Source organism: Pungitius pungitius, chromosome 5 (assembly GCF_949316345.1).
Source record: "Pungitius pungitius chromosome 5, fPunPun2.1, whole genome shotgun sequence".
NCBI lineage: Eukaryota > Metazoa > Chordata > Actinopteri > Perciformes > Gasterosteidae > Pungitius > Pungitius pungitius.
The window spans coordinates 1,014,422-1,025,887 of record NC_084904.1 but is presented as its reverse complement, the minus strand read 5'-3'; the positions used below and the strand labels follow the sequence as shown (position 1 = coordinate 1,025,887).

The 11,466-nt window shown below is 41.7% G+C and overlaps 1 protein-coding gene across 2 annotated transcripts; it reads left to right on the top strand.

Moving 5' to 3' along the window:
- Positions 1-419: 419 nt before the first annotated feature.
- On the top strand, positions 420-9,730 carry slc1a3a (solute carrier family 1 member 3a). Of its 2 annotated transcripts, XM_037482935.2 has the most exons (10): positions 428-577; positions 1,071-1,262; positions 1,933-2,070; positions 5,890-6,094; positions 6,186-6,228; positions 6,780-7,048; positions 7,154-7,387; positions 7,558-7,752; positions 7,953-8,087; positions 8,354-9,730. In XM_037482935.2, exons 2-10 carry the CDS (start codon positions 1,079-1,081, stop codon positions 8,559-8,561), a joined length of 1,611 nt encoding a protein of 536 aa, XP_037338832.1. In that variant the 5' UTR covers positions 428-577; positions 1,071-1,078; the 3' UTR covers positions 8,562-9,730. The 2 variants fall into 2 exon arrangements, with proteins under 2 accessions (XP_037338833.2, XP_037338832.1); XM_037482936.2 differs by lacking the exons at positions 1,933-2,070; positions 5,890-6,094; positions 6,186-6,228; ... (3 more) ...; positions 7,953-8,087; positions 8,354-9,730 and adding an exon at positions 1,362-1,903 and having other exon boundaries at positions 420-577.
- The last annotated feature ends 1,736 nt before the right edge of the window (positions 9,731-11,466 follow it).

The following is an 11,466-nucleotide window of genomic DNA, read 5'->3' as shown; positions in this document are numbered from 1 at the left end:
CTAAAAAGCAGAAAAGGTGGATTGATGGATGTGTCTGTTGGAGATGTGTCAAAAATATTGTATGAATAGCTGGTCCACAGACTTTTAAGCCTCTATTGACTTTACTTGAATCTCCAATCAGGCTGGATTTAGGAAGCGTGAAAAAACATTTGAAAAGACGGCCGAGATGGACTGAAGAAAACAAGAAGTTCCTTTCCCCCTTCCTTTTTCTTTCCTGCTCGGAAAGCTGATTATTACTCAAGCTCCCCCCTGACTGAAAAGCACCCCCCACCTCTCCTCCAAATGACTTAACTTTTTTAGTTCCCGCCTCAGCTTGCCACAAGGTCCCACTGTGTGAGAGACTTCTTCTACTACTACGGCACCGCCTCCATTTTCTCACTGGCCGTTTAATGTTCTCCTCCCCTCTTTTCCTTTCTCCTCCCCTCTTTTCTTCTCTTCATTGCTGGTTGCTCACACAAACCAGCTCACAGCCAAAGAGCTCCTCTGTCCCCTGCACGCTGATCGGGCTTTAAACCACAAACTTTCCCCATGAAAACAAATTGAGATTACCAGAAGAATTCACTGCTCAAGTTTAAAGGTACCACATGTTTTTTTCTATTTCATCATTTCTTCAAATACAACTTTTGACATTTGACCAGCAGCTGTCAGTGTGATTTTCCATGTGTGTCAGGCTGTGAATCAATATTAGTGTAACGACACGTGTGTTGTTGTTAGTCAAGTGCACGTATGAGGAAGTCTAAATGCTCTGGGAACCACGTGTGTTTTTCATTCATTTACAAAGCCTTTCATTGACTAAAAGGTTTACGTTATATTACATCTTGTTACACATTTTGGAGAATTGTGAGATTATTTGCCTAAATAACACTTGAGGTTGACATAGTGGTTGACTACCTTTCAAATATCCAACGCTAACTCTCACTCAGCGTTGTTCCCTTTCAGTCAGGACACTCATGAGCCTCTAGAAAAAGGAGAGTTGTGACACTGAGGAAGAGGAGCAACGGTTTTCATTCAGCAGCTCCTTAAAGGTGCCGGTTTAAAGGTCTCCAGTGTTTAACATATCTGAATTCCAGTGGCAGACATGGTTCAAAGCAACGGGGAGAACCCACAAAGGAACCGAAGAGGTCTCCACCAGATCCGGTCCGCGATCCAGACCCGGTCCCTGTTGGCCAAGAAGAGAGTGGAGAACATCACAAAGAACGATGTGAAGGGATTTTTCACTCGAAACGCCTTTGTCCTCTTAACCATCGCTGCTGTAATTCTTGGTGAGCGCAAACCTTTTTCTTTGTTTCATGAGACACTGTTTGGACCCAATAACCTTCTCTCCATCGTCATTCCACACCGCTTCTAATTCAAACTCGAAGAGAACAGACAGGCGATGTTTTGCCTCACCCCATCAATCTTCCGTGACCAATGCAAGTGTGGCTGTACGGAAGAAGGAGAAGAATGGACACAAACCCACAGGAGGAGAGAATAGAGGGACCTCAGATGAACTTAGCAGACAGGCCTTTATATGACCCCGCCGCTGACCCTTGACCGCTTGCTATTAACCCTTGAATCTGACCCAGTGGGAAGTGAGCCAGGCCCACCCACCACATGCACATTTGAGGCCCGGCTGGATTTTTAACCATGCCATGACAAACAAGGATCAACAAGGATCCTGTACTCATGCGCTTTACCCTCGAACATTAGACCTCACTTCTCTTGCATCATTGTTCTTATGCGTCATTATTAAAACAATATTCTTTTTATATGAAAGCTGATTGACAATAAGCTGGATTCAGATTTTTTTGTTTTGTTATCATGGTATTGATATCCATTTCTAAATATCATGCATAACATTGTGCTGTAAAATGATTGTATGTATCTTCAGTCCCACTTGAAATGTGCCAATAACGTTTTTACTTTTCCCTCTACATCTGATCCACATTTTAGGCATCGCACTTGGATTTGCCCTGCGACCGTATAAGTTGTCTTACCGGGAGGTGAAGTACTTCTCTTTCCCCGGGGAGCTGCTGATGCGAATGCTTCAGATGCTGGTTCTGCCCCTGCTGGTTTCCAGCCTCATCACCGGTATGAACATCTCCCACCACAACCGTAGTCATTGAATTATTGTAATTCATTCAGACCATTTGAAATCAAAAGATCATCAAATAACAGCATCATTGCTTTCTTAACACTTTTTTAAAAACATGATGATCAAAGTGAAACCTTCCTCACACATGTGAATTCACGTCAATAATGTAAATTGTGTATTTTTACAACTATGTCAAAATAATTGTGACAATGTTGAACACAACGAAGGCTTACACAAAGCGCTTCCACATGGTTACTGCATTGTAAAGGCAAATAATATTGGCTATTTTTAGTTTAATTATGTGTGATATCTAAAATTATTCCCGGGGCAGTTCAAGACAGAATGACACTTTTTTGTTCTAAATTTATACAACAAAACTACCCCATACACATGAAAAAACAGGGTCATACACTGTGATTTTAGTACATTATTAACAGGGGGTGTGTGTTTTCTGTTAATAAAGTACATTCCAGCGAATGTCTTTTTTGTTGTTTTGTGGCTGTACAGACCAGACCAGCGTGTACCTCCTGAGTGGCCAGCTGTTTGTTCAGTCTACGCTCTTTGTTGGTTTTGGGCCCAGTGGTGGACGGGGTTAGGATGACCTAATATGTGAGAAACAGACAGACATTGAGATATGCTTTGAATTTGTACTATTACATTTCATGACCGGTTCATGAGACTACAGGTCCCTGCGTGCAGACACCCAGAAGGCCCCACCACCACTCCGATAGACACAAGACATATTTATTTTTGGTCTTTAGTTGTTGTTGGAGCCTTTGCCCGGTTGGCACATTTAGTGATAAGCCCATGACGATATCAGTCACATGCCTGACCCATATTCTAATGATCTCAATCGTGACCAAGTATAACCAAAGCCTACCTAAACTTATTGCGTTTTCATTGAATAAGCAATCAAGGATTTGTGGGCTTGATTTCTTTGCGGTTTCAGTTCAACTTGCACTTTCTGCAACTCACATTTATTTGAGAACATTTTCGAGCGTATGTTTGAAAAGTACACACACATACTAAACTGGGATGTTCTGTCCCAACCCATGGATGTAGTGGGTTCATAAGTCACTGTTGACATGGTTCATACACCCTCAGTCAGACCTGCGGCGATGTTGATTCCAGAGGCGAAGGCCTGCAGGTTTACGCCTGAGCTGAGGCTCCACTTGTTATGGAAGTAAAAGAATAGACTTTCCAAAAAACACTGGTCAGCAGCACTGACTGATAAAGCTAGGCGGGACATACTAAATGTGCAATCCTTGAGCAGTGATTGACATCGACAAAGGCCCATTTCAGGAAGGGATGAGAGAGGCACGTCCAATAATAACCTCCTTTGTGCCACCGCGAGCCACTACATCAGCCCCCTCTGACATCATTGGCACATGACAGCAGCTAAAACACGTCAAAACCAACGGGTCCCGTTTGTAGCAAAGTCATCTGGCACACGGCTTATGTGTGCCCCATCCAGGTTATCAGATACAGCGTTAAACGTCTTTAAATGACACACAAATCTCTAATTATTTTACAGCTCGGATGGAGACGTCATGGACATCTGTCAGGGATTTAATATAATTTAGGTCAGAGGTCACAACAACTAGCAACAACAGCTACATCAACTGTAAAAATTAAATGTTCCAGCAAAACCTACACAAGTACAAACCCCTGCATATGCTGACGTCGTAAAGATTTAAAGGAACACACTTTTAGTTTTTAGTATTAAGTATTAGTAGAGCCAAGAAGAGGTCGTGACCGGAGGACCGTATCCTGGCAGTAGAAAGATAAAGGCGACAATGTTAAACATAATTAAGAAGTTATACAAAAGATGAATCCATCTGTGGATTAAACATCAGATGCTAGTTAGAAGCTAGAAGTTCATTTAAATTAGCTTCCTAGCCCAGGTATAATTTCATATTTTCAATCAAAGAAATCATTATAGACTTATATTTTAACATAGGTCTTAACAATCTCATTTAAACAAGTCTAAGCCTTTGGAGATGAATCTTATGGCATTTAGAGAGGAAACACTGCACTATTTCCTTTTGAGTGGTATAGAAGTATAAATTATTTTGCAAATGCTGATGTATTTATCTGAATTATATTTTCCATAGTTCACAATATATTATTATTATTATTATTGAGATATTTTCTGACTGGTAAAGTTTTATTGGGGCTGTGCAATCAATCTTAGCCCCGTGAATGTTAACTGCCCTCTGGTTAGACCTTGTGCAACCCCCCCCCGCCCCCCCCCCAACCCCCACCCACCTTCTCGTGTGTCCAAAGAACATTCCCCATATGGGGAAGAAAGTCATTCGGTTCCCCTTCAATCTTGATTCTTTCGTACTTTTGAAAGGATCGGTGCGGTCCGTTGTTGCCTGGAGACAACTGGCTGGGGGGTCATTGTGTGTGTGTGTGGGGGGGGGGGGGGGGGCCTGACTAAGTCAACAAGTTTTCCCAGGGCAGTCAGAAAAGGAAAACGAGGAGAGCAGGATCCTTTGAATGGGTGGAGGTCGGGGGTGGGGAGGATTGCAGCAATAAGATCAGCGTGCAAGAAAGAAAAGGCGAGGAAGCAGGCAAAGATGTCGGGGTCGGAGAGTATAAGAGCAAGGGAGGGCGACTACCTGGGCCCCCTGAAACAAGAGGTGGGGTGTTTTGGAAGGCAAGTCAAGAATTTGGGGGAAGAGAATGAGGGAGGGGAGGAAGGAATCTTAAGGAGCAAGATAAAAAGCCTGAGTCGTGGGCATGTTGGGACCAGAGGAAGACAGAGGGACAAAATGGGGTCAGCAGGTACAGACACTTTCAAACAGTGTCAAAGTGCCACATGTAACAGCTGATGATGATAATGGCCACAATATGACGCGACACTTTGAAAGTACAACACCACCATTGTGCCCATTGATCCAGCTTGTCTGTGTCCAAGTCCTTTTCCCTGGATGACACAGTGGATTTAATGCTGTGAGAGAGCCGTGGAGGACGGTTTGGCCTCCGGGGTCCATGCAGCGTCGAGCTACTCCACGCCTCACATACGACTTGTATCTCCCTAGAGCAATGATTACTCAATCCTTACCCAAGATCCGGCTTTGTCGAAAAATATTACTTGTCCAATCTGAAATTGACAATAATTTTCCAGCAGGCACGTAAAATAAAACTCATATTTTAGGTGACATGTAGTTAGCATTTTCCTTTCTTACAGTTATGCTCACATTGGTCATTGGTTGTTTCTTGGAATCTTGCAGCGAGACATCTGTTTTACGTGTATGTAATCTCTGCGCTTATATAATGAAATAGAAAACCATATTCTTGTTGTAATGATGCTAACCTTTTACCCACCTGGCAAAAGCACAACATCACAATTTGAGGACTTGAGGTATGTTTTCAAAGAGTTTTTTTTTTATTATTAGAAAGTAGCTTGTGAGCCAAAAAAGGGTGGGCACGCCTGATGTAGAGTCAACACAATTTGTGTGTTAGATCTGGCTGCCGCACAAAAGGTGTTGTTTTCAGTGAAGGTCAGAGTCAGATTGAGTTCCGTAGCGCTCTTTGTAATCATACACAGCTGGGCAGATAATCCACATAGGTGTATTGGACCCATAATCAGCACTTTTCCCATGGTAACTGTATACTCATAGAGGCTGAAGTTAGTGACACATCCACGCACGACTAAAAGTGACCGGGATCTTGTTGTACATGAACAGGAACGTCAGTTGAACTCGACTTGAAGAATGTTTAAGCGCATGTGACTGCAAGCTGTTTGTACGTCACTGCAAAAAACTCTTGTAGTGAAGTAGATTCATTTGACGACATGTCCCTCTCAGGTATGGCCGCTCTGGATGGCCGTGCTTCTGGGAGAATGGGCATGAGGGCGGTGATCTACTACACCACCACCACTGTCATCGCTGTGTTCATCGGTATTGTCTTGGTTCTCATCATCCACCCTGGAAAAGGATCAAGGGATGAGTTCATCAAACAGCCCAAGATAGAGCAGATCAACCCAGCTGATGCCTTCCTGGACCTCATCAGGTAGCCACACAAACATGTATGCGCCTCCTGTCATCTGAAAGTCCTCTGTTAAACCTAACAAAAATGTCCCTTTTTTTGTTTGGTTTTCTAGAAACATGTTTCCTCCGAATATTGTGGAGGCTTGCACAAAACAGGTGACTCTCCCTCACCGTGTCCTTTGTCTGTCTTTGTCCTGCAATTACATGAAATATTGTATTCCTTAATTGCACATTTTGCGTTGTCTGAAGCCTCTGGGGTACTTTACTTTTGAATCTTCACAATGCCATTGTCATTCCTGCGGGCTTTCAGCTAGTTACTTGAGACCTCTGTAACACAGGAAATTCAATTCCTCAGCAATTACATGTCAATTTTCTTTCCATTCTTACATCTGACTCAGATTTTTAACAGAAGCCCTCGTCTCAGTGCCACTTAAGTTTCCTTGTTCGACCACATTTCATGCAAACGGGTACAATGGTGAGATTGGGAAAGTTGAACGCAAAAAGCTATATTGTTAACAAACAAAACATTGCTTTAATGTAAAGAATGGAAATGTACCACGCCTGAAGAAAGTGTGTTTCGAGATTTTTAATGTTTAAAACAAACTTTCTTTACATTCCGGGTGTACTCGGTCAACTTAACATCTCATCATTTCTGAACACATTGTTGCTCTAGGAATTAATCGCCCTTCGACTCGTCCTCTTCCCAGTTCAAGACGCAGTATGCCAAGAGAGTGGTCCACGTGACGATGACCGTGAATGACACAATATTCTCGGTCAATGGAAGCCAGGTGATGAGCCGGGAGGAGATGATCCCAGTGCCGGGGTCGGTCAATGGAGTCAACGCTCTGGGCCTGGTGGTGTTCTCTATCTGCTTCGGTCTGATCATCGGGGGCATGAGGGAGAAGGGCCAGCCCCTCAAGGACTTCTTTGACTGTCTCAACGAAGTCATCATGAGGCTGGTTGCCATAATCATGTGGTACGTGCCGGCAGGGGACGGATTGAAGAATGGGTGACGCGAGTAAACGTGGAATTAAGTGCTGGATGATGTGTATCAATGTATAAACGCTCCCCACACCCTCAGGTATGCCCCTGTTGGTATCCTGTTCCTGATTGCCGGCAAGATCGTGGAGATGGACGACATCGCAGACATGGGCGGCCAGCTGGGAATGTACACGGTGACGGTCATCTGCGGCCTGCTGGTCCACGCGGTAATTGTCCTGCCGACGCTGTACTTCCTCGTCACCAGGAAGAACCCCTTTGTTTTCATCGCTGGGCTGTTGCAGGCTCTCATCACCGCCCTGGGAACGTCTTCAAGGTATGACGGTGGTTTCTTTTTCCCCAAAATGTCCAACTCACAATCTCGTCAGGCTAGAATGTATTGTGGTTTTCTCACATGCATAAGTATTTGACAAGTATATATATACAGTATATACTTATTTGATAAGTTTGTTTTTTCACTCTCCCCCTCCCTCTCTCATCTATCAGTTCGGCCACGCTGCCCATCACTTTTAAATGCCTGGAGGAAAACAACAAGGTGGATAAGCGCGTCACCCGATTCGTGCTCCCTGTCGGCGCCACCATAAACATGGACGGCACCGCTTTATATGAAGCCCTGGCTGCCATCTTTATCGCTCAGGTCAACGATTATGACCTCAACTTTGGACAAATTCTCACCATCAGGTGTGTGAAACGCAGTACTCTACACATTCCTTGAGGAGTAGATTTCAAACATATTGCAGCCAAGGGAATGAGATCCAAGAGACCCTCTCCAATAGTTGGGATGACAGAGACAGAAGTCAATGCAGGACCGGTTTTCCTCTAATTACTTATTCGTAGGCTCAAAATAGCATCTACCTTTTGTTCTGCTCTTTCCCCATCAGTATCACGGCTACAGCAGCAAGTATTGGAGCAGCTGGAATCCCTCAGGCAGGGCTGGTCACCATGGTGATAGTGCTAACGTCTGTAGGCCTTCCCACTGATGACATCACACTCATCATCGCAGTTGATTGGTTCCTGTAAGTATTGGTTATAGGACATCTTAGAAAGCTGTTCCCCTAAAATATGAATGTCAACAAACAAAACATGACATAGTCAAGTGTTTCTGTAAATAACAACAGCACTCTGGACAAACTGGATTGAGAGAGATGAAAAGGCTTAAGTCATGCAAACACACGTAAAGACACTCCGTGCTTTTTTCCTTTTCAATGATTTCCTCTATCATCTTGTTGCATCTCGTCTTCTCCATGCCTCCCGTCCTCACCCGGTACCCGTCTTTCCTCAGGGACCGATTGCGCACCACCACCAATGTCCTTGGAGACTCCATCGGTGCAGGTATAGTGGAACATCTGTCTCGCCACGAGTTGCAGAAGAAGGACCCTGAGGTGGGCAACTCGGTGGTGGAGGAGGCAGACAAGAAGCCGTACCAGCTCATCTGCCAGGAGAATGAGTGTGATACCGAGAGGTCCGTAGACAGTGAGACCAAGATGTAGGTTCTTATCTGAGGCGGTCCGCATTACAAGGAAAACTATTGCACCGCATTGAATCACACTTTCAAACTATGCTCTCCTTAATTTTCCATACCTTCACACATTTGGAGGGTTTGAAATGAATTCATCTAGATTTTTGACTTTTGTGGCACACCTTTGACTTGAAATAGTCTGCTGTTGCATTGTCTTCTTGAGGGTTTACAGTATGATGCTGGGTACAATATATTCCATTGGTAGGCAGCTGATCACTATTAAGACACACTAAGAACTACATTAATGCCTGATGGTCCATGGCCTGCATGCCACATCCAACTCCTCTCAGACCTGTGATGATTAATCTCCCCCACTAGAGGTCAGTATTGCTCTTCACCCTTATGCCACAGCAGCTTGTAGCCCGAGGCTTTAAAGTTGTTGTCTTTTGTCTTAGCTTGTTGCAAGTGAAATTGTTCTTGTGATATGGTTGGAAAATTCCAGCTGCTTTCGGAGAAAAAGGATGTTTTTTCACATGAGTGGCTTTATGTGAGTTGATGTATCTTCCACCGACTGAGAGCCTTATGTAATTTACCCGTAGGCACTCATCCTTTTTTAATGTGGTGCTATCATAGAATCTATTGAACACTATTCGGTTTGACGTATTCCTCAAACCAATCATTACAATCATGAAGGTGAACAAACCAAAATCACTCAGCCATGTTTTTACCCCTACATTTGAAATCATAAGCAAATTAGAATTGTAAACCATTATATTTCAACCAAAAAAAGCACCAAAAAAACATACTTAAATGTAGTTTGTAAATGTAACCAATTACATGACAGTATGAAATATTTTTAATTCAATAAATAAAACTGCATCCAGTAGTTTGGATATTTAACTTTAAATTGTATCTTTTCTCAATTCAGCTTCATTTCAAATGGATGTTTTTTCAGTTGCTTTATTATGGATGCATGTTGTAGAGTTAACTATTTCAGATAATTCCACAAACGTTTTGTTTTAGCTCTCTTGTACTTGAATTAATTCAGTATATGCAACAATGTACAGGTTGCTTTGTATAGAAGGTTATTTTTAACATACTGTGCTTGTATAGATACATTTAGAAACATGTGTACATTAATTGTAGAATCAAAATTGGAAAAAGGTTGCTTGAGGATTGCGTATGTAAAGATGTTGTAACCATACTAAACAAACCTCATGACCAAAATAACAATCCCTCTAGTTCCTTATGCAAATGAAAAACTGGCTGATATAAAGGACCAAACTATTTTTGTCCTTTACATACTTGAGGAAATGGAATAGTTCCAATGTTTACAGATGCGGGTGTCTCACTTGAGATGATTGTTTCTTTCTTGATTTCACACAAACCCACACACACATGACTGAACAAAAGCTGTAGTTTTATCTTGCATGGATTATTATGAATAAAAGAAATAAACTCAGTGGTTGTGTATTTATCATTTTATCATTGATATCTGAAAGAACACAAATATAATCTATGAAGTCTTCAGGATAGATTTAGGTGATTATTAGCCTCCAGCAGCTCCTTTCTATAGGTACAGTCTATGGTGTGGAACATGATATGAAATACATTGCCAGTAAGAGTGCTATCTTTATTTGTAGTATAAAAGAATTCTAAAATTCCCTGATTTTAAATTGTCTGATAATTACCTCATTGCCTGTGATAAGGTAAAATATCTTGAACATTTTATTACACAACAGATGAACGTTGATGATAATGATATCTATAGGCAATGTCGTAAGATGAATGCACAAGCTAACATTCTCTCACGCAAATTCAGTATGTGTACAGATGAAGTGTCTTATTATACACCACTCTATACTGCACACATTATAAAATAACAAGCCTACAGAGACTCCAAGTAGCTAAAAATGATGCCACGAGAATATTACGAAAGAGACCGAGATGGTGTCGTGCCAGTGAAATGTTTGTGACTACGGGAGTTAATACTTTCCAAGTGGTATTAAGAAATCTAATGTATACATGTATCTGCCGGGTTAACAGCTCAGAAAATGAAATCATCTTGGGTTTGTCAAAAATACAGTTCCAGCTGTGGAGACATTGGTACAGTTGTGTTCATACGGCATTTGTACTTTACTTGTGACCTTGTATGTATTTTTGTATCTCATATATATACTTTTTTTTTACTGTTTTGTACTGGACCTTGAGTCTGAAATAAAAGTTTGATTGATTGATTGATTGTAATAAGCAAACCAGATATCTATAGATAAATAGATACAGTTTTCTCCAATCTTGATCAAGGGTCTAATAGAGAAAGAACGTCATATGCTGTGCAGCTCACAGGTGAATTACTGACTTTATAAATGGACTTGTCTTGAGCTAACTTAGACGTACCAAAGAATTGGAGTCCCAAACCGAGATGCTTTATGCTGTAGAGTGGTCTAGTTTAGGGCCATTGCCTCTCTATCAAATACAGGATTTTTTTTCTCCTCATCACCATTATATTTGACAAATGCCAGTGCTGACACCTTAAGGTCAAACAGTGATGATCTCTTTCAAAACCTTGTTAATTACACTTCCTGAACTTTTGTTAACTTTTTTCAGATAAAGCACATATATAGCAGAACTTATATAATATACACATACTTTTAAATCCACCCTCAAATCTAATAATATAATAAAATAAAATTGTATCTTTCATGAAAGGCTAATCTATGTCTACATGTTCACTTACTTTTAATCATGCAAACTTTAAGTGATAGTTATTAGTGAGTTTGCAGATTTAGATTTTATGGAGGACATCCTTTAAACAGTGTGTACAATAATATATAAAATTAAAGTAACAGGAATTAATCCCTTCAAACTTGACCGTAGCGTGTTGTTTGTTATTCGTGCATCAGTAGCAGTTTAGTAACAAAGGAACCCTTTGAAAG

Bases quoted from the DNA above. Each gene is read 5' to 3' on its own strand.
- slc1a3a (XM_037482935.2), top strand. From the start codon at position 1,079: ATGGTTCAAAGCAACGGGGAGAACCCACAAAGGAACCGAAGAGGTCTC. The intron at 1,263-1,932 runs GTGAGCGCAAAC...TCCACATTTTAG, and splicing joins CATCGCTGCTGTAATTCTTG to GCATCGCACTTGGATTTGCC. The intron at 7,388-7,557 runs GTATGACGGTGG...CTCATCTATCAG, and splicing joins GCCCTGGGAACGTCTTCAAG to TTCGGCCACGCTGCCCATCA.